At 38.5% G+C, this 24,145-nt stretch overlaps 1 protein-coding gene across 5 annotated transcripts in view; it reads right to left on the reverse strand.

The window, feature by feature from the left end:
* Positions 1-24,145, reverse strand: part of LOC134532487 (nucleosome-remodeling factor subunit NURF301) — a 91,515-nt gene that overhangs the window by 27,170 nt on the left and 40,200 nt on the right. For 4 of the 5 annotated variants that reach the window (XM_063368912.1, XM_063368914.1, XM_063368910.1 and 1 more), the window contains exons 18-23: positions 23,636-23,808; positions 20,602-20,980; positions 19,466-19,612; positions 4,233-4,395; positions 3,905-4,040; positions 1,401-1,660 (exon numbers count right to left, since the gene is read on the reverse strand). In XM_063368912.1, the coding sequence (XP_063224982.1) occupies positions 1,401-1,660; positions 3,905-4,040; positions 4,233-4,395; positions 19,466-19,612; positions 20,602-20,980; positions 23,636-23,808 (1,258 nt within the window). The remainder of the gene's footprint in view (positions 1-1,400; positions 1,661-3,904; positions 4,041-4,232; positions 4,396-19,465; positions 19,613-20,601; positions 20,981-23,635; positions 23,809-24,145) is intronic. The other variant, XM_063368913.1, reaches the window with a different exon arrangement.

Raw genomic sequence — 24,145 nt, forward strand, 5'->3', positions numbered from 1 at the left:
TATTTAACCTCAAAATTAGTGTCAGAAATATGTCAGTTACTTGTCATTAAAGTTAAATCAGTTGAAAAATAAATAAAAATGGAAGTATTTTACTTAATTCAATTTACACTTGCAAAAAAAAAAACATAAGCACAATACATACAACTACATGGAAATTAAAGTCGTTTTCAATATCCTGAAGTCTGAAATATGTTTACTCATGTCATCAAATGTAGAGCTGTCCTGAAGAAGCCGATTTTGCCAATATTTAATTGAATTGGCATTTCTGCCGACTTCCGATACGCTTGTTAATTTTCGGCCGATATTACTGAAAAACGAGAGAGACTGCCATAACCTAAAAATCCACGAGTACCCTTTTCAGTTTTCGTAGTAGTACTGCATTATTTCAGATCACATTATTTCTTCGCAACATGTGCCAAACGTACATATAAAAATTTAACATCCTTTTTTTCAATAATGTTCTTTAATTTTAATATGTCATAAATAAATACATCACCGTCACGGAAAATAGACATCTCGGTTGTTACGGTAACTGTAGTGCAAATGTGGTAGCTTTCGTGCTTCTGTAGTAATTATGGTATCGACAAAGAATCTTTAGTTCTTTTTATGGTAATTATCTTAGGATAACAATTGGGTTTGTACTGTAGTTATGGTACATCATCCATATTTCTTCGTAAGTTGTTGTTCATTTGTCTTTTCTTCATATTTACGTGCTCCATTACTTGGCTGCAGATTTAAGGTGATATTTACTACTGTATACTATCATTACTGTTTTTATGACGGTTTCTTTCTAAGAAATGGTTATTTCTGCAAAATCTTTATGGTTAAACGATCATCTATTATAATTTATAGTGACGGGACCACATATTTTGAACGATCAATGTGGACAAAACGATAATTCGAACATCGGTACAAGCGGACTTTTTTAACCTTAGTTGTATGGCAATTTTGCCGGGACCGTAGAAAGTATACGATAAACACGGACAATCGATACGTGCGAGTTCGATAGATAGAGGTTTGACTGTAGTAGTGATAGTGAAGCCTGAGCAACCCAAAAAAAAATAAAAATGTAATCGCTTCCAGAACCTGAAAGATGATTAGAGGGAATCCAAAAACAATTTCATTTTTTATTAACAGATCAGTAAGTGTACTTGTAAAATTTTATTTCCAAAATTCTTAAAAATATACCATTTTTTTGAAACACCAAATTTTGGCTTAATATACTGTATGATATTTCATAAACAAATAAGCCAGCGGACAGCCGGTCCTCAAAAAATCACAGCTTAAGGAAATAAATCCACGCAAAGTAATAATTCCTCCAGTTCACTCCAACCACAAAACTAACAGCGCACACTTACGGCAGAGATGGCACTGTCCCTACACCGTGCCGACGGACCAACCTGACTGCGTGGAGGGCACCATCTTCAGCACCTGCCCCGTCACGGGCACCTTCAAGGACGTCTCGAGCGCCCTCTTCTGCTGGTGCGCGGCGCGCTGCATCCTTAACTGCTGCTCCATTTTCTCCTTAATCTCCTCGGGCGTGGCCTTGCCACTGACCGTTTCCACCTTGGCCGCCCCGCCCGCGGGCGCCAGGTCCGTCTTGGGGGCTAGGGAGCCCGAGCGGCTCCTGGTAACAACTTGTGCATTAGCCCTCTCTAACCTGGATGCGAACAGCACAGAAATCACAGCACACAAGAGTGTTAGCAGTGTGGCATGCGTTCTTCCACACACACACACAACACAACACAACACAACACAACAACCTTCTTCAAGCAATTTGGGTTAGTGAGAGACTACACACCGACCTTTATATTCAATTCAGACAGCAGCAAATAACAAGGTGTACAATAAACCTACTACATTTACAAATCAACCTTAAATTACGTAAACAATAATTTTAGTTCCACCATGTACATAACGGTTTTTGAACAATTACAAATGAAAACGCTTCATTGCTATACTAAAAAAACTAAAGATGATGTAGTATAAAAATTATTTAATTAAAATTTAGGTTAATGACACTGTGAATTTAAGGACAATATATCAAACAACATCCTCAACAATGTGTTTTTTGATGTTTTAACGCATGAATTTCTGGCGCATATGTCGAAATTGGCATGTAAACAATGTCACACTAACATCAGTGTGCGCTAATGAACATTTATTGCATATTTGACTGTAAGCATTTGTTTGGTAACAAAGCTTGCAGAATAGCACGAGTTTTTTTTTTGCCAATGTACAGAAGACACTGCATTTGTAATTTTTTCTTCCGACTTCTTCATATGCTCCATAACATTATTATTCTAACTGGTTACTATGGACATAATACCAGCTGCATGCAAGTGTGATTGTGAGAAAGATGATTCTGATATTCCCAGTACATACAAGAATACCAGTGAATAAAATGTATTAATTTTTTTATAGGTATGTACATATCTTGCAAAAAAAAATTTTTGAAACTCTAAGTATGTAAAGTACGTTTAGTATTCAAAATAATGCACTTTTTCACCAACAAATATATTTTAATTACCTATTTTTCACAATTTTTCACACAATGTATTAATGGCAGGTTTCAAAAAATTCTTTTAATATTTTACTGTAATGGCAGTAAAATCAAAGAGAAATTTCTAAAAAGCCAGGGACATTGCTTTCAGAAGTAGACCTAGGCACACTATGCTACCTTACTCTAAATAAATTCACTTATAATTGCTACAGCATTTACTTCTTTGATGACTTTTTAAGCAAATAAAACATGTATTTTGTTTATTTTTATCCAATCAACAATCTGAAAAACTAAAAACTTTGAATCAGCCTCTTCCATTTAACAAAATAAAACTGTCATCTTTGATACCTTAAAAATACATTTGAAACAAGAAATACAACAACACAATTTTTTTTTGGGGGGGGGGGGGGGGGGGAGGGGGAGGAAAGTGTGTTATTAATACAAAGCTTTTCATTTATAACCTTTTTTTGCTTATATATCCACCAGAGAAAAGATTTTAAAAAATTATTCTTTTAAAAAGTAAAAACTTTGACTTAAACTTCAAACATTGAAATTTTATGAATTCCAATTGTGACTTCGACCTTTAAAAACTGAACTTCAAACACCCCTAGTATTTAGTTGTTATTATTATAAGGAAAGGAAATCATTAAACATTGTCTTATGAATTGCACTTGAAATGCACTTTTTTTTTAACACTTTTATCAACACTTAAAAACTCCATGTGATGGTGTTGTGTATCACTCATAAGTTATTCACACAGCAAAATTTAAAAGCAGTGTAGTTAAAAAAAAACAACCTAATCTCTCTGCTGGTTGAAAGTTCCAGGCACCAATCCTCCCCACATCAATATACTAGGGAGTCCTGGGCAAACAGGTACCAGTGAAGTAAAACAAACAAGTAAGTAGAAGAAAAAATTTGGTACACATAATTCTAGCCAGTTTATGCTATTAACTGGTACACAACAATGTATCATAACACCAAAATAATTGTTAATTTATCATCATGCCATGCACTGTAAAATGTTAAAATTAAATTTAAAATGTTGCAGTTAGAAACAACAGTCAAAGATATAATGATACACGAAAACACTATTCATAGAACAAACAATCAAAGTTACGATTTGCATCAACACTACTGATTCCATCAATAGTCATTACAAATAAATAGCTCATTTAAAAGTGATATAAATAAACAATGAAACTTTTCTGTAACAATAAATATATTATTTGCGGGAGATTGCTATGATTGAATTTCCTATGATTAAATGTAATGTTTCTATGCATGCGCAAGTCTCAACATTATGATGTTTAGAGTATAGTATCACACAGTTGACCAGCATATGACATGGCCTATTAAAAAAAATCCTTCTAAGTAACAAGTCTAATTTTAAAAAAAAGTTACCTGTCTCCATATTGTTTGATCTCCCAGAGTTCCAACTTGTCCTCATCAATCCACTCCTCCGACACTTGTGGTTCTGTGCTCTGTGGAGATTCTGCACGCTTACGTTTACGTAATCCACTACGTATCGATGTTACTTCTATTTAAAAAAAAAAACATATATAACAATATGAAAACAAGGGGAAAAAAAATTTTAGTAATTTTAAAGTCTTGATGAAGTAGTGTTTATCGAAAACATAAGTATATTATAGTATAATTACGAAATATTTTCAAAATAACTCTGTAAACGATGTCAAACATCAATATGACTACATATCTCCCCTACACTCACCGCGGATGGTCTTCGGCAGCTCCAGCGGGATGACCACCTTCCTCCTCAGGTACTGGGTCTTCTCCAGGAACTGGCCCACGTGGCGGTGCTTCAGGACCTCCAAGGACATGATCTCGGTGTCCGTCGTCACCTGGTGCTTCCCGTCCACCGAGAGCGGCTTCACCTGCGCAACACGTGCCGCGCGGCACTGCACAGCTGCCTCTACGGCCCCCGAGATGAGCACGTGTGCGGGGTTTCCCAAACTAACTAAACAATCCTCACGAAACAATTCCAAAAAATTTTCAGGACTTTTTAACAAAACTTTCTTACAACTATTTAATATCAAAGCAAGGTTTTTCTTACATATTTAATTAACAAAATTAAGTATGAGTAAATATAATACAAAGTGTATATACTACTTGCAAGAAAGTAACTTTTTTTTTTGATGAACCATTAATAGAGACAGGTGTTTTCGGTGAAAAAATTTGCACAATTTCGTTACTTTTTACGAGATGATTTCGGTATATTTTTCGCTATTTTATCAGTAGTTTCGTCGAAAATTTCGTTGATTTTAAAAATGCAATATGAGGTTTATAAATATAAGTTCTACGTGAATGTGTTTAATATGTCATTTAAGAGTAGAACTACACAGTTTGTCTGCGTTGTTAAGGTTTTAAAAAATGCATACTGTATTACTAGGCCTAAACATGTTACAAAGCCCAGTACTGGAAACTGTTTTAAAAAATTTATTGACAAAAAAAAGCTCAAGTCCTAACCTAAAAACAAATAAGTTACGTCAATTTTTACCTGTGGCTAGGTTATATCAACTTTTTCCAATAAGTGCTGTAAAAAAACATGACTCGCAGCTATATGAATATTTCAAGAGTAGCTAGGCCTAACAAAATTTATTATCGTAACGTTCTGTTTATCTGCTTAAGAATGCACAAAACTGTTAAAATATCGTACGCTTTAGCACCTACCGGCAATGTACTTGTGCATCCATTGACAAAGTTTCGGGTCATCCAGTTTTTCAAACAGTATGTTCCCTTCGATAAAAGCTCGAGTTGTTGACATAATGAACTCATTCTTGTCAAATTTTGCTTTTTTTGCCGTCAACAAGGCTGATTCCAGCGAAACTTGCCTTTTTGCACCGGATTGTTGACTTTCCTTGTTTTTGTTATACGAGGCACTGTTTTTTATGTGTTTCAAGCACGTGTCTTTCCGTTGCCACTCTATTCTAACGTTGCAGTACTTGCACACGAGAATTTTTTGCACTTTGTCAAAGACATAGAATCCTTCGCTCGCAAACTCCGCCGCCCTGTCAAATACTGTCACAACCATTTTAAAATCAACGTTTTACGAAAGAAAAAGAGAAAAAAACGTTTGATTACATCCACGCCATTTTAACAAACTGTGGCAAGTGGCGACTCTGGCGAGGCGATAGTGCGACACGAATACGACTTCCTAGACTATCAAAAGTCGTTAACAATCGATTATAATCGACTGCTGTTATCGAGTCATCAAAATACGGACGTTTAGCTATTCAGTGTGTTTTTTCGTAATTTTTTTCGTGATTTCTCTAAATAATTGATAATTTCGCATTTTTAAGTTTATGTATATTAATTTAGGTAATATTTCACGATTTCGCGCATCGCGAAAAACACCTGTCTCTAACCATTAAACATTCACAGAATAAGACGAACTGTCTCTTTCTTCATGCCTCCGCCAATCTACTTCTGTAATGCCTTGCCTTATGTTTTCTCCCTCCCATTCCTTCCCCTACTACCTCTCACTTATGTGTCTCCGAGATGAGTCGTGGCAATTATATAACTAGAAAATTTTCGATGTTGGTGTGAGGTGGCCACATCTTTAATGTAGATGGTTGTAAAAATTTATTCTTTCGACCATCCCCATTCAAATTGTCGTGTGGCTTAAATTTTCATTGTCTGCCTGTGGCTAGTTATTTGTTGTTTGTTTAATGTCTTTATATATTTATATATATATATATATATATTTCTTTAAATTTGTATTACTGCCCTAACTGTTTGCATTAACTTAATTTATTGTATATTTGATTTCTTGTTACACGTTTATAATACTCGTCACTGTGGTCATGTTCAAAACTTTAACACAGTAATTGAACCATTACTAACACTGACAGCATAATAACAAGGATAAATACAAGCCTGTAAAAATTCAAAACACTGCGCCTGTGTTGAAGTTGACAGTTTACAGATCAGGGGGTAGAAACGTGGCATGCCAGCTCTGTGATTAGTTTCCTTCCGAAAAGGACGGTGAAGAGATAAAACTAGTATAGATATCGTGGAAAACATCTGGTCGCATACTCACAGCAGAGATTTAAATTATAAATTTATTAGTAAGGTATCACAACAAAATGAAAGTAAGCGAAAGTGTGCTGGGAATTTCGTAATTTCCAGCACTATTACTGTTTATTTTGTGAATTTTTATGACCAGCCCTCAGTTTCCGTACTTCATCCTGTATACACATCAAGAAATATTAAGCATTCATTTATAAAAATGATAAATTATATTCATAACACATTAAAAAAGTTTAGTACATAACAAAAGTTCATATTATATTATTTTTCTAGTTGGGATTTATATGAAACAATTAGTATGATATACCATGGTAAATAATAAATAATAATTACAGAAAATATCTGAATACTTAAAATATCAATGAAATGTAAAGCACAATATTTATACACTTGTATAGGATGACCTCACTATGAAGATAACCAATTATAAAATGTTCTCAAATGAAAGATGACTTTGAACATAAGTCTGCTTACATAAAATTACCTTGATTATAAAATTAAATTCATTAGTAAACCTACTATGAATGTAAATGATTTAAATGAAAGACAAACTGAAACATAAATGAGTAGAGGAATGAGTCTGAAAGTTTTTGGGTTGAGTCTGAAGTGGTCGGTGCGCGTCACTTGAACTTCGCGCCGCGCGGCGGACTTCGGCGCTCCTTCCCTTCCTACCTTCCCCCCCCTCTCTGCGTCCAGTGCTGTGTTTTGTCTTCCCCTCGTGAGGTGTCCGCGCATGCGCGTGGCGCCCTCTTGCTTAATTAAAACTAGGTGTAATGCCTTGAAGGCTCTTCTTGTTGGTTAGCACACAGTCGGTGCTGGTCGTGACTTAAGCATGTAGTCAGATACTTGCTTTAGAGAGAGAGTGTGACAGCGGGGAGAATGCACGTAAGTGTTGTAAGGTGGTGACCCTTACAGTAATGTAATCGGTATTTGGTAATAGCTGCACTATAAATTCTTATTTCGGCCGTCACCGTCTAAATTCTATTTGGCACCTATTGTTTTCCTTGATCATTTTTTGTATTAATACCATGCATAGTTTGTTTGACGTTTCTCCCCGTCTGGTCTACAGTCTTCGTTAGGACATGTTTTTACGTAATGTATTTAATGTATTAATTTGTGAATTTTCCTTTTATATCATGCTTTATCATGCTTTACAGTAAGCTTATACCGCCTAGTGTAGGTTAGGCCGCGGTCGCCTGCATGTTCATTTGACGTTTTTGTATTCTCTAATGAGGCATGTCAGTGTTCATTCCTTGTGTGTAAGCGTTAATACTTAATTGTAAAATTTCTTTCCATCAAGTATTTATCAAGTTAATTTTATGTATTCTATCAAGCATTTAATCCTAAAGAAAATATAGATATGCGTTCACGTATTTTGCCGTGGCATGTGTACTAGCACTATCAGTATTAAGCAAGTATTAATTATATGTGAAAGAATGATGTATTTGTATGATAACCACGTGAGGCCTTTGCCCATGATTAAACGAACTAAGTTAATGTAACTATTTGCTACTTCAACCTTTGCATCCATCCTTGGCTATAATTGTTAGATTACCTTTTTTTGAACACTATTTATTCAGCATAATTTATTCAGTATTTTTAGGATAGTGTTACACGCAGTTGAAGGTTCACGTGAATGTACTTCACCTGTTTACACTGTCCTATGAAGCTCATGGAAGCCTTCAACTGCGCAACTCTGCTTGTGTTATGCTGACTATTAAAGTTTTTGTTTTTCTCTTTTGTCTTGCATGCACCATGGGGTCACCGGTCACGGGATGGGTGTATCGTCTGCGCCGTGACGAGCTGGTTCAAATCCTCTCCGAGGAGGGCGTTTCCTTCGAGGAGGGCGCTACTGTTGCTGTTTTGAGGAGCCTACTCGTCCAGCATGTTCGTAACGCCTGGGAATCAGCTGATGAGGTACCGTCTCGGCAGTTCCCACCCCCTTCTGGCCCCGCCTTGAACTCAAAATTTAACACAAAAATATTTTTTTCTAACCTTAAGCTTCTTCCTCGGCTTGATAGCTGCGAGCCACGAGCTGTTTTGGATTTTTTAAGTGCGGCATCACGTCTTGAAGGGCTGAAATTAGTTAGTGAGGCAGAATTGTTAAAGGCCCTGCTGAGTCTCTGTGGAGCCGCATTTTTGCAATTACTTACTGACGCAATTACTCAGAATCTTTCTTTTGCTCAGTTCAAAAGCTCAGTTTTGCAATTTGCCTGTCCTCCACGTGTGCTTGAGAGCTGTAAACGTGACTTAGTATTTAGGTTTCAATTGCCTAACGAGCCCACTCTTCAGTTCATTAATTCCGTGGCCAATTATGCGGCCGTTCTTAATTTAAATCTCACGGAAACTGAGTTAGTACAAACTATATTAGGGAATGTCTCTCCGCTTGTGCTTCAACATAGCGCCATGCTTAGTCCTCCCACAACTTTGAATGCTTTACGCAAGTGGAGCTCTGAAGTGGAGAATCGCTTGCTCGCTGTTAGAAAATATAAGGAGGAATTCCCCATTTCATCTACATCGCGGTTTTATAAGCCTAAAAACTTAGAATTTCAGCCTGCTGTGAATGTTTATTCTCAGTCTGCTCGTGCTACGCGCGCGCCGCAGCTCGTTGATTGTGCGGTTAGTGTAACCGAGCCCCTTGTCGGCTCCGGCCGCGCTACCGACAGGCGCCCCCCTCCCACTAATGCGCCCGGCCTTAAGGCCAGCCGGTCTAGGTGTGCCAACTGCGGAAAGTTCGGTCACGCGGTGTCTGAGTGCACGCAGCCCGCTGTGAGCCGTGATTTACGCAAATGCTTTAGGTGCAACCGCGCAGGGCACTATAGGGATCAGTGTCCGGGAAACGGGCCCCGATCAGGGCGTATGAGCGGTCGCCGCGATCGTCGTCAGAGAAAAGCCGCCTTTCATAAATTTTACAATTTTGTTCATGTTAATTTGTTTAGTGATATTGTTCCGGCATTAGTGGATTCCGGAGCCACTCGTTCTTTGTTGAGTGCTGATTTTTTTGATTCCTTATGTAATAAATTACCTGCATTGCAGAGCCGTGTGACTACGTGCCCTGACGTCATTATTTGTGTAGCTAACGGAGAAGTAGTACGCGCTAACATGACAGTTGAGCTTCACATTAAAATTGCCGGATTTTCCTGGAACTGGCATTTTTACATTATTCCTGGTTTGTGTCATTCACTTATCCTTGGTCTGGATTTTCTGGGGAAAACTCGTTGTTTGATTGACGTGGCTAATCAGCATCTTGTTTTTGGCTTTCGCCCTTCATTAAAAATTAAATTAATTCCGCAGAATGCCGCCCCTGAAGTCATGTCTTGTCCTGACATGAGTGACGTGACCTTCAGAGACTCTCTGATTTCGGACGTTTTCAGTCGTTATCCTGACGTAATAAACAGTCGTATAGGTAGGTGTGATGTATTGCCCTATAAGTTTTATTTGAAGGATCGCACGCCTGTTAAGGCCAAAGGCCACAGAGTATCACCCCCTAAACTACAAAAAATGAAGATTATTGTCGATCGCCTCATGGAAGCTGGGGTCATTGCCCCATCTATTTCTGATTTTAGCTCGCCTACTTTTCTAGTTCCTAAAAAGGAGGCTGGAGAATTTCGCTTGGTTCACAACTTCAAATCTCTAAATGATAAGGTCATTCAGGACTCTTACGAATTACCGACGGTAGAGAGCGCTCTACAACACCTAGGAGAGGCAGCCATTTTTTCCGTCATCGATTTGAACGCCAGTTTCCATCAAATCCTCCTGCATCCTGATTGCCGTAAATACACCGCATTTTCTACCCCTTGGGGACAATTTCAGTTCAATAGGGTGCCCATGGGAGTTTCATTTGGTAGTCAGGCCATGAGCCGCGTGCTGGACCATATTCTTTCTGATTTAAAGTATAAATTTGTCTTTAACTATATTGATGATATTATTGTTTATAGCGCTAGCTTAGAAGAGCACAAACAACATCTAACTCAGGTGTTTGACCGTCTTCGAGCGGCTGGGTTAACTGTTAATCCTGACAAACTTCGTTTGGCCCAGGACCATGTTAAGTTCCTTGGTTACATTATTTCTAAGGGAAAGCTCATTATGGACCCTGACAAGGTTTTACCCATAGTTAATTTTCCGCCCCCTAAAAACGTCAAAGGAATTCAGAGATTCCTAGGCATGACAGGTTACTATGCACGCTTTATACCGGACTATGCTGCGGTTTGTGGTCCGTTGAATAAGTTGCGCAAGAAAAACACAGCCTTTGAATGGGGTGACGCGCAACAGAAAGCCTTTGATAATCTTAAGGCCCTTGTCTCTTCTCCTCCCGTTTTGATCCTTCCGGATTTTCAGCGTAGGTTCGCACTTCAGGTCGATGCGTCTAGTATTGCTCTAGGAGCCGTCCTAGGTCACCTCGAAAATGATAGATTACGTCCCATAGCTTATGCTAGCCGATCGTTGACAGACGGAGAAAGGCGTCTCGGCGTGTATGAGAAGGAGGCGCTTGCATGCTTGTTCGGCGTTGAGAAGTTCGCCTCGTACCTGGACTGTCAGGAATTTGACCTGTACACTGACAATCAGGCACTTAGCTGGTTATTTAACCACCCTAACCAGCTAGGGAAATTAGGGCGCTGGGTGTTACGGCTGTCCCGCTTTAACTTTAAGCTACACCATCTTAAGGGTAGTGACAATGTGGTCGCTGACACGTTGTCACGGATGTTTACCCCTGAGGAGTTTGACACCAGTGCCTTGCCAGTATCTTGTTCTGAGCCGATTAGTGCCGCGGTGTGCAAGGTCTTCCCAGAGTCTTTTCTTAGTATCCGTGATTGTCAGAAGGATGACCCGCTGTGTGTTCGCATACGCAGGGATTTGCATCATGGCACTGTTACGCCCTACGTAGAGGAACAAGGTGTAATTTATTACACAGGGAAATCAGGCAAGCAGAGGAAGGCAGTGGTTCCTGCCTCCCTTCGTCCGATGGTTCTTAAGTACTTTCATGACTCATTGTTGGGTGCTCACTTGGGTATCGAAAAAACATTCCGCCGCATCAGCGCGCATCTGGCATGGCCCGAACTACGTGCAGACGTGCGTCACCACGTGAGGTCCTGTGTTGACTGCCAGGTTTCTAAACCCCCGCAATGTGCCAAGGTTGGCCTGTATTGTGCGGATCCCCCGGTTGCTCCATGGCACGTTCTGCATATGGATATTTTTGGCCCCCTTACACGCTCCAAAAAGGGAAATATTTGCATTCTAGTGGTTCTGGACATCTTTTCCAAATTTGTGTTACTACTCCCCTTAAAAAATATGAAGGCGACTAGTATTGTTAAAGCCTTAAGAGAGCAAGTGTGGAAATTTTTTGGTGCTCCTGCTATGATAACCTGTGATAATGCCCGTTACTTCCGGTCTGTATTATTTAAGGATATGTGTTTTGAATGGGCTATTAAACCCATTTACAGTAGTCCCTATTGCCCCCAGGGTAATCAGTCTGAACGTGTAAACAAGGTGCTTAAAGCCACTCTAACTGCTTATTACAGGGATGACCAGTCATTGTGGGACAGTGACCTTGAATTCATCAACGTGGCGTTTAATTCTGCTGTCCATATGGCGACAGGGTTTCCCCCTTCCATCCCCTTCATGGGCCGTGAGTTGACCCATCCTTTGCTTAACTCCTGGGGACTGCCGCCTCTGGAACTCGCGTCTGACAGTGATTCCCTGGAGGCCATGCTTGACGATGTGAGTTGTAATCTTAAGAAGGCCCGCGAGGCTGTAGCCGCCTCTTATAACGCTACGCGGAGACCTCATGGTTTTGCTGTTAATGACTTGGTTCTCTTAAAGAATTTTAAATTGCCAAAACTGGCTGATAATGTTAATTCAAAATTGATTTCTGCTTTTGTTGGGCCATTTGTGATTGATAGATTTTTGGGAGACAACACGGTCCTATTGCGTAACCCTTCTGGTTCTAGAAAATATAAAAAGGCCCATGTGGGTCAATTAAAGAAATTTCATCAATAATTTTTTTTTTCCTTTTTTTGGACTTAGTTTTTTTTGTTGTTGTTTGGGTGTTCGTGTTTCCTTCTCTTTTTTTTTTTCCTTTCCTCCCACCGATGCTCCCGCCACGCCCAGAAGAGGACTTCGCGCCGCAGCGCACCCGACGCTCCTCGCCCTGCCCGAGATAGCGTGACCGCAGCCGCCCGCCGGGTTCGTCGTGTCTGCGAGGTCACTTGCTTGCTGGGACGTTGGTCGCCGTCACGTCACCGATGAGGAGCGGTGGCATGGAGTCGCCGCCGTCTCCTGCCCGTGAGGGGCCGTGACGCGTGCGGAGACTGACTCTCCTGCAGCGGCCGCTTCGGATGGCCCTGCCTGCCAGGCGTCGAGCGTGGGCAGGCGGTGGGGACGCCCGCCGTTCTTGCCCTGGTGTCGCGCTGGGGGAAGGCATGCTGTTCCTGCTACTCTGGGATGAAGAAGATGCTGTTCGAAATTGAATTTATTAGGGACGTCCCGTACTCTAAACTTTCTCTTCAACGCTGAAGAGTCTTTATTTCAGTGGAAACGCTGAAGAGTCTTTATTTCAGTGGAAACGCTGAAGACTCTTTATTTCTGTGGATACACTGATAATCCTTACTTGGTGTCCTACACGGAAACTATGCCAGTCATGAACTCACTTCAAGAAATTGTTATTTAGAAACATTGTTTGTATTTGTATACACAGAGAAATGTGTTGAACTCACTTCAAGAAATCGTCAGTTAGATACACTTTTGTTATTGTACACACATAGAATTGTGTTGACTTGACATTTGAGTTACTTCAAGAGTGTTGTGACCGGACCTGCAGTTCCTCGCGTCCTTGTGACTTGGTTGGCGAGGCTCGCGGTTGCGTTCGTCAAGGGTGGGGGAGTTGAAGTGGTCGGTGCGCGTCACTTGAACTTCGCGCCGCGCGGCGGACTTCGGCGCTCCTTCCCTTCCTACCTTCCCCCCCCTCTCTGCGTCCAGTGCTGTGTTTTGTCTTCCCCTCGTGAGGTGTCCGCGCATGCGCGTGGCGCCCTCTTGCTTAATTAAAACTAGGTGTAATGCCTTGAAGGCTCTTCTTGTTGGTTAGCACACAGTCGGTGCTGGTCGTGACTTAAGCATGTAGTCAGATACTTGCTTTAGAGAGAGAGTGTGACAGCGGGGAGAATGCACGTAAGTGTTGTAAGGTGGTGACCCTTACAGTAATGTAATCGGTATTTGGTAATAGCTGCACTATAAATTCTTATTTCGGCAGTCACCGTCTAAATTCTATTTGGCACCTATTGTTTTCCTTGATCATTTTTTGTATTAATACCATGCATAGTTTGTTTGACGTTTCTCCCCGTCTGGTCTACAGTCTTCGTTAGGACATGTTTTTACGTAATGTATTTAATGTATTAATTTGTGAATTTTCCTTTTATATCATGCTTTATCATGCTTTACAGTAAGCTTATACCGCCTAGTGTAGGTTAGGCCGCGGTCGCCTGCATGTTCATTTGACGTTTTTGTATTCTCTAATGAGGCATGTCAGTGTTCATTCCTTGTGTGTAAGCGTTAATACTTAATTGTAAAATTTCTTTCCATCAAGTATTTATCAAGTTAATTTTATGTATTCTATCAAGCATTTAATCCTAAAGAAAATATAGATATGCGTTCACGTATTTTGCCGTGGCATGTGTACTAGCACTATCAGTATTAAGCAAGTATTAATTATATGTGAAAGAATGATGTATTTGTATGATAACCACGTGAGGCCTTTGCCCATGATTAAACGAACTAAGTTAATGTAACTATTTGCTACTTCAACCTTTGCATCCATCCTTGGCTATAATTGTTAGATTACCTTTTTTTGAACACTATTTATTCAGCATAATTTATTCAGTATTTTTAGGATAGTGTTACACGCAGTTGAAGGTTCACGTGAATGTACTTCACCTGTTTACACTGTCCTATGAAGCTCATGGAAGCCTTCAAGTCGAGCCGAGTTCAGTAATATTATATTATCTTTGAGTCTAGCCCATACTTCAAAATATTTTAGTCAAGTCAAGTCCTTAAAAACTGAGCCAAGTTCAAGTAATTATACTAATTGTAGCATGTCTGCTACAGCTCTGGCCTGGATAAGCTTTATGTTGGCAGAAATGGTAGATTTTTTATATTTATTTTTTGGCCTCCCTGGTAATAGGAGTTATTTTGATTTACGTTTGTTATATTTGGTTTAACGTAAAAAATATATGAAACTGTAATTTTTATTTAGTCTTCTTAATTTGTTAATTTTAATGGACTTTAGTTATTATATTGGTCTGGAAGGTTCGAGAGCATCATCGATTGTATCGCTCCGCGGCGAACGCACGTGGCGGAAGAGCTGTGTGTCTGACGTCAGCGGACATATGGAGTGGGTGTGACGTCAGGGGACGAGTGATCGGGAGTCGGCCTGTGGGCCTAGCCGGCGGCGGACGTGTCGGAAATAAAGCGGGTTGGCCGTGGTGATGCTTCCACTACGAAGCGATTATGAACGGCTTGCCCTTTAAACGGTTGGGGAAGCCGTATACGTAGGACGCGAGTGAGCGGTGAAGAGGTTGGTGAATATCGCGAGCATGTTTTAAGGAGGAAATACGTGCGTCGACGACACCTCCGAACCAGCATGACGGGAACTCGTCGCAGCAGAAAATCGCAACTACGGCAACGTCTAATGGTGATGGTTCACCATCATTTTACGCTCGTGAGTAAGTGAGTGTACCAGGTGACCGGACTTCTCGACGTGGAACGCAAGTAAGTGCCAGCCATGCCACCGCCCCATTGACCCTTTTTTTAGTCGCAGCAAGAAATGATAAAGCGTGGATTTTCCAAATTTAATTAACTTACTACGCAATCTGATTGTTCAGCAGTTGGTTACTTTCCGCGTGCAAAAAAAACTATACTCGACAGACGTTGAAGTGAAAAGACCGTCAGCGTTAGACAATGACTTAAACTGTGAAAGGCCTTTTTGTTTTAAGCCAAAATTTTGGAACTAGATAAATTTTTAAGATATTTATCGGGATGTTAATATGTGTTAATATGTTGTTACATTACGCTTATCAGAGGCAAAAGTTTATCCTTTAATATTTATAGTTGTACTATGCCTGGCGCGTCAGAGGTTGTTTTAATATGTTATATATATATATATCTATAGTTAATATTTTTTTTGGGGTATTATATTAAATTTTCGGAGCTCCGAAGTATAAGATCAGAGTATACCGTTGGTAGTAATTGATGAAGTATTTTGTATATAGTTTAATAGAATTTTTTTAATATAATACAGTATGTATTGGAAGTGGTTCGCGCCGATTTGTGAGAAATCCTTTTATGATATACTTATCTAACTATTAAATGGTGCCATATAAATTTCTCATTTTTTTTATAACTTGCTGTCCCCTCTCACTGTTCATAATCTTACTAGTAGTGTTGTTGTGTCTGCTATCTGTTTGGATTCAAATATTTTTTTGGGGGTTTTCCTGCGCTCGCGGTACGAGTCATTAGAGCCTTTTTACGGTGCGGCGAGGCGCGGGAGTTGTACGTGTTGGCTAGGGTCAGGGCCAAAACGTTACATAATTTTAGAATATAATTTTATGTTTTTGGTGTTTTGTTTTCAACTAGTTAGTTATTGGTGTCAACTGTCAAGTGAATAAGTAAAATATATCCAGCTATCAATTAAACCAATTTAGGATTTTTTTTATTTAAAATTGAGTACATATTTTATTTCCACTGTACTATGGGAAAATCAGTATTGATGAAGACCTTTTGAAGTGAAGGAAAAAACTGTGTGATTTAGTGAGTTAAATAATGAGAAAATATTGATGGTAATTTTAACAGTTTTTTTTTATTTTTTTTTTAATAACGATTTAACCCTACAATTTCCTAGATTGTAATTCTGAAAGAATTAATTTTACAACTTCCTGACATTTTTTCAAATGATTTTCCAAGTGTGTGTTGTGTGATACATTAGTAGTTTAACAGTAGGTCACCGTTGTAACAAGTGATTAGGTTAGGTTAGCTACATTTAAAATACTTAAAAATAGTGTGGATTGTGGGTTAGGTAAGGTCAGCTACATTAAAAAAAAAAAATAGCAAGGGCAGTAGTTCAGGTTAAAATATTGTAGTCGAATAAAATTGTTATTGTGTTTATTAGAAAGTTTAGAGCTTTATTTATGACACTGTAGTCAGTATTTTTCTTATCTGCTAAATAGAGGTGGGACGATACCACACTTTCGATACTCAATTCTGTATTATTTTTTCAGTTCGATACTTTCGATACTTCGATACTTTCGAAACTCCAGGGAAAAATATTTTCCCATTAAATAACAATTATTACAAATAACATAAATTAGGGTAAATATGTAGTGTACGGTTTAGCATCAAAATTTTTTTTAAAAATCTGAAATAACTTTCATTATATGCTCTATTACTTCCTCTTTTCATTACAGCCTGTGGAGATAAGAAATTCCAAATACTTTAGGAGATATCGAATTTTTTAATATTCATATTTGGGCGATATTTGTTAAAAAAAATTTAAAATTCCGAAAATACTTTTATTCCGTGCTCTTTAACTTCCTCTTTTCATTAAACCCGGAGGAGATAAGAAATTCCATATACTTTAGGAGATATCGAATTTTTTAATTTTCATCCTGTGCACTCTGCTGCGATGACCATTGTTGCTTGTTTACAAGTATGATTTTTTTTTTTTGCGACGTAGGTGAACGACTACATCATGTAAAAAGAAAATTACGTGAGTTCCTACAGTTCATCATTTGTCTCGGTTTGTTAGGTCAGATCAGTTACATTATAAATACTTAAAACTATCCAACAAGTAAAATTAATTGATATTTTTAATTTCCGTTTATTTTGAAGTATTTATAATGTAACTAACCTTACCTAATGGAAAATTTCTGTTATTTAGGCATTCACGCACACACGCAGACCTGCCAACATTCAAATTTAAAAAATCATGAGGTCCTCGATGAAAAATTTCAGGCCCATAAATACAAGTTAGAAATAAAATACAACAAATGAGAATCTTTAAATTTAAGTGACATACCTGTACATATGTTACATGGTCTCTGCTTCAAAATTTATTTCAACAAATTATAGGTTGAAGATTTAATTTAGTTGAACAAAATTTAGCGCTGTCGTGTAGTGATCATGCAGGGCCGCAACTAAAAAAGATGTAAAATAACATTCTGCTTGTGTAACACTATTATCACTGTTCACAGCAAAATTAATTTTTTTATTGGAAGCAATACACTTCACGTGTTAGTTGTGTTTTGTTGTAGCGACATGTTTCAAAATGTCTCCTCTTCCACTATGCGAGATAGAAAAATCAGCACGGCACACGCTACAAAACGCAAAATTGCTTCCTTTACGTGACTCGAGTATTAATGGAAACTCGTTACTGTAGGCTTTGGTAAAACTTGTTTTGTAACGTTTACAAACAAAATCTTGGGGCCCCAAAAAATCGTGAGGAGAAACTATTAAACTATTTTGGCGTGAGGGCGTGAGATGGACCTTAAAATCGTGAGCCTCACACCAAAATCGTGAGTGTTGGCAGGTCTGCACACGGCAAAATAAAAATGGCCGCGGTCAAATTATTACATAGGTCTTGTATTGCAAAATAAGAACGGCGATATCTCCGAAAGTAATTGGAATTTCTTATCTCCGCAGGCTGTAATGAAAAGAGGACGTAAGAGCATATAATGAAAATTATTTCAGATTTTAAAAAAAAAATTTGACGCTAATCCGTACACTACATATTTACCTAAATTAGTTTTAAACTATATAAATTCAATCTATCATACCAGCACAATGTCAGATTAAACATAAATACATAATGTGTAAATAATTGCATTATATTAATGAAAAATATGAATTCATCATTATATATACATATAATAAAACCACCAGATATGTAAACTACAGTCCATAATCAAGTAAAGCGGACATGAGAAACAGTGGCCTTACAAAATGTTTGAAGTCCTTTCTTTAGGGGGGAGGGGGGGGAAGTCACCAAGCCTAAATTATAAATTTAAAAAATTAGGCTATTGTAAAAAGAAAATCAGAAATTTTTGCTTGTTTGTTTCCTTTTACAAACAACTTTATGCAACAGAACAATTTACAATAAAATTTTAACTTGAGAAACGTAAAATACAAAACAATCCAATCGTAAGAAAACAATAACAAGCGGGTATTCAGTTCAAAGATTAATGAATGCACAAAATATGAGATCCGTGCCTTGGTAAAGCGCGTGTACCATTTTCATAATCATTGCTAGTTTGCGCCACTAGTCTCGCTTGTTGCTGGCCATAGATGCTACTAGCGAAGTGCACAGTCTTCCTGATACTATCCATATCTATGGTGCCATAAAGTTATTTTCTTACGTTTGCAAAGGTAAACAATAAACGTTTTTCAAAATAAAAGTATAAATTAAAACGTAATTTATCAGGAGGAATACATATAACAAATAAATTTGTGAATTTTAGGGCTTTTCCACTTCGTAAAAACGTATGAAACGGAAAATGAATGATTTTATAAGTGTATGTTCCGGGAAAGTAAACCATTGTAAATATAGTACTTTCGGCGGGACCGAAATTAATCGGCGTATGACACGGGAAAATGTATGAAACGGGAGCGTATCATCGAGGTTCTACTGTAGTTGTATTTTGTACGATGGCGACTCAAAACTTAATTCAATACAAATGTACAAGCATTCCGGTATCGAAAAAATGTATCGAACTTACAGTTTCGATACTCGATACTTTGCGATACCGTCAAGTATCGAAGGTATCGAGGTATCGAAGTATCGAAAATCCCATCACTACTGCTAAATAATGGTGAGGAAAAAAAACTGTTTCAGAGGGTCTGCAGAACCACGAGAGCAGGCGGGCAGTGAGGTACCTGCATGTCGTCCCAGCGCAGACAAGCCCACAGCACGCGGAGCTGCAGGGCCGCAGCTGCCAGGCTGCGCAGGTTCACCGTGCGGTACAGCCAGCACGTCTTGAAGAGCGGGCGTGAGCACGGGTAGGGCCACACCTGCATGTTGGGCTGCGCAGCACGACAACACACACCGTCACCCCGACAGCTCTGGCCCTCTCAGTGGCACAGCAGGAGGACGGGGGCATAAGGTTCGCAGGGGAAACAGAAGCGAGCACAGGACTGCCAACTCACCATCTCCCGCAGTAACAAAGTACGACAGAGAGCAGACGAAGGACCGGGGGTCGACACCAGTGAAGTATTTCTTACGGTCGATAAGCCCAGACACAATTTTAAATAAAAAAATAAAAAATAAAGACTTCTCTCGTGTCTACGGAACTTTAATGAAGACATGTGGTGTAACCATATTACAGGGCAACCCTTACAGTGAAAATGTTAGATTTTTATGTCCAAAACTATAGAGGCGACCCTTACCCAGGGGTCAGCCTTCTGCACATAGACACGTAGATACGGTAGCTGAACGGCGCGAAATACACAGTATGATTGTGATCGCTAATATCGGTAAAAAGACAAGGACCAATTAATCTATCAGAAATCACTACCAGCCCAGTTTTAATGTTAATAAATAAAATATGGTCAAGCTAAGGTTCAACTTTGTGTTTAAGGTAAAACCAAACCCAGTAATTTTGCAAAATAATGGGAGAAAATGGCATAAATATGGGGTATTTTGTGCTTCAACATTAAAGCTTTCAGCACCCAAAAAGAAAAAAAAATTTCAAAAAAATCCAGAGAACAAATATTCATCTCGGAGCAAGATTGAGAACATTCTTGTCTTGAACCGTTTGAATACTACAAAAAAATCATATGCTTGGAGTATGAGAAAAAACTTTTTAACTATGTATTAGTACAAATGTAACATTCTAGACCTTCTGACTCCTTGTCCAAAGGAAGCAGAATTTCAGTGTATGTACTGCAGTATTCAATTTTAAAAAGTTCATAAAAAGATTTTCTTTTTTTTTTGTATTCCGGATCCACACAGAAGGAATTAATAATCTGAGGCATATTAAGATCTGAACGTGGAGGTCGAGGTCCGGGCGTACCTTGGCGATGTGGTGGAAGCCGTGGACAGCCGCCTTGCCCCCGATGCGGGCCAGCTTCCTCAGCTCGTGCTGCGGCAGGATCATGATGTTGCGCCTCTTGCTGCGCGTGTGGAACGTGGAGCAGAGGGGGTAGCGCACGGGCGTCCTCTTCTTGCGCCTGTCGCCCAGCGAGAGCGCCAGCTTCCTCAGGTACACGCGCCCCTTGGTGCACACGCTCGAGAACATGCGCTGCCCGTCCTGGTCGCGGGACTTCACCTCCGTCCGCACGCTCTCGCCGCTCGAGCTTGACTTCAGCAGCGTCACTCGCCTGTCGTTCGAGAATATGGACCGGGCCGAGGACCTGCTCTTCGCCGTCAGGATCGAACTGAGGAGGTAGCCGCTGCAAGTATGCAACAGACCCACAAACTTAACTAATGTTTTCACACAGCACTCATTATTTTAGTTTTCTACCCATGGTCTAAAACAACAAAAAGGTTACAGATAATTCTTTGTAAAACTAAAGAAAGCATTTGAACATGTAAAACTCTAACTACCGCATTTACCTCAATAAGCAGCACCCTCAAATAAGCCTTGCAATAAGAATCGCACTAAACTTTCAAAACCAGAACTTGTAAACACACGTAGTGTTAAATTTTTCTTAAAAGTTTTTTCTTAAAATAATTATATAATACTGCAAGTTTTCAATAATAAAAAAAAAAGCATTCTCTGTACTGAAAATCATAGTTATATTAAATTTATACATGTTTTCAAAAACATACTACTTGTAAAATACACATCAAATGACTCCAAATGCCCCGTTAATTTTCCGGAACAAAAATGCTCTTTCCAAACAATCTCTAAAAAAATACAAAATTTACTATATACTAAAAAAAATTCAACTTAATAATTAATTGTTCTAATAAATATGCCCCAAACACTTGTATTGAATATTCTTTTGACTAAACACTTTTGCATATATGAAAATCTTATCCTATTTTAGTCAAAATAATATTATAAATAGGGATGGGGCGACCGAATCCAATATCCGCCGAATCCGCCGAATCCTAGGGATTCGAAGGTTCGGCGGGTCTGATATAGGATTCGTCAAAGGATTCGGTTTTTACTATTTACGGGAAAAAAATACAGTAAAACTCGCTTACGAGGTCCCGCATGGTAGGTTTTTCCGTATAAAGCGACTAAATTTCCCGAGGTCTCGTCATTTACGCCATTAAATGTGTGATATAATGTCCGTTAAAATTTTTTCTGAAACTTCTTGTCTCAAATAATGGCACACGTAAATATGAAGAAAAGACAAATGAACAACAACATACGAAGAAATATGGATGATGTACCATAACTACAGTACAAACCCAATAGTTATTTTAAGATAATTACCATAATTGAACAAAAGATTCTTTGTAGAATACCATAATTACTACAGAAGCATGATAGCTACCATATTTGCACTATAGTTACCGTAACAACTGAGATGTATATTTACCGTGATAGTAATGTATTATTTATTTATGACATATTAAATTAAAGAACATTATTAAAAAAAAAAGGATGTTAAACTTTGATATGTACGGTTGGCACATGTTGCTAAGAAATAATGCGATCTTAAAGAATGCAGTACTACTACGAAAAGTGAAAATGGTACTCGTGGATTTTTAGGTTATGGCAGTCTCTTTCGTTTTTCAGTAATATCGGCAGAAAATTAACGAGCGTACTGTATCGGAAGTCGGCAGAAATGCCGATTCAACTAAATATTGGCAAAATCGGCTTCTTCAATACAGCTCTACATTTAATGACATGAGTAAACATATTTCAGACTTCAGGATATTGAAAAAGACTTTAATATCCATGTAGGTTTATTGTGTGTATGTTTTTTTTGCAAGTGTAAATTGAATGAAGTAAAATGTTTTTATTTTTATTACTTTCAATTGATTAAACTTTAATGACCAGTTACAGATATTTATGACACTAATTTTGAGGTTAAGCAATTTTACTAAAGCATTCCAGCCAAGCAGGTTGCCAGCGAGAGACGCTTCTCTTCTGCTGGAAACACTATCTCCAATCGTAGAGCTAATTTAACTCCTGAACGTGCAGAACAAATTATTGTTCTGAATGATAGATTAAAGAACAGAATTTAATACTCTGTGACAATCTCTCTCAGAATTATTGTGCTGAAAAGTGGAAATGTTGAAACAATGTGAATGTACTTTTCAAACAACATGATTTTTGGTGCTAAGTTTGTTGAAGCTCAGTAAGGACTCCAGAAAAATTGACAAGGGTGAAATTTTTCCAAAGATATGTTACATTTACACAAACATATACTTGGTTATGTTAGTTGGATGATATCAGTTACTAATGAACCAATGGAAACAGGTAAGATTCAATGAAAAAAAAATGTTATTTTTTTTCTAGCAGTGCAAAATGTAAATACACACTGTAAATAGCTACCCAAAATTAATAAGCCCACTTCATTTTAATACTTTATTCAAACATGATATTAAGTTTAAGATAAAAATAATTTCCCAAAAGTGTAACTGTACCACAAAAGCTCGATCTCGGCTCGAAGTAAAATTCTTAGGCTCGCAGACCTCCTTATTTATAGAAAAAATCCTAACCGCTAATCTGTACTAAAACTGAAATTTCTCAAGAAAAAATTGTTGTCTTTATATACACTTATACCAGAAATGTACCAAACTACATGTGATAAAGTCAAGGGACTTTTAGTGCAAGCAGAATACATCTCACTTACATTAGATATGTGGACATCATCTATTAAAAGATTCGGGTTTGGGTTCGAGATTCGGCAATTCCAGTCGAGGATTCGAGTTAGGATTCGGATTCGAGGAAATCAGGATTCGCCCCATCCCTAATTATAAACCATTATTATTTTGTATGATCAGTAATTCGTTTGAAATACAAGAGAATCAATATAACAGATATTATGAATGCAATGAATTTAATTAGTTTGGAAACATTTATTACTCGTCAATCATCACTGTAAGACTAGGAGACACACAGACACCTGAAGGAAAGGACGTACCTGGGGAACTTGTCGATGACAGGCAAGCTCTTGCGAGCATTGTGGGTACGGGCCACCGTCTCGCTGGATGTCACCGTCTTGACGACCTCGGAGTTCTGCGTGGTGCACGTGGTCGTGGTGGTGACAACCTGACTCACCGTCACCCTCGATTCACACGTCGTCACCACCTGCCCCTGCAAGCACTCCCGCACGTTGACAAGTTCCTGCTCAATCCGTGAACCTGACTTCCTGCTCTGAGGTCATGAGTTTCACCTCAGACATTTCATCAGAATTAGTATCATCAGAATTAGTATCATCAGAATTAGTATCTCAACAAAAAAAATTTCACTTCTTACTAAAAATGTTTCTAAAATATTACCAAAATTTGTGAAATTGTGATTTTATAAAGTACAGGTTTGCTTCAGTAAAACTTAAATAACAGACCCCAATAAAAGAAATACTGGGCTTCTAGTTCAGTATTAAAGTTACTTTCATTTAAAGTGATTTTAATTTTTAATATTAACTGATGTA

This window comes from Bacillus rossius, chromosome 6 (assembly GCF_032445375.1).
Source record: "Bacillus rossius redtenbacheri isolate Brsri chromosome 6, Brsri_v3, whole genome shotgun sequence".
NCBI lineage: Eukaryota > Metazoa > Arthropoda > Insecta > Phasmatodea > Bacillidae > Bacillus > Bacillus rossius.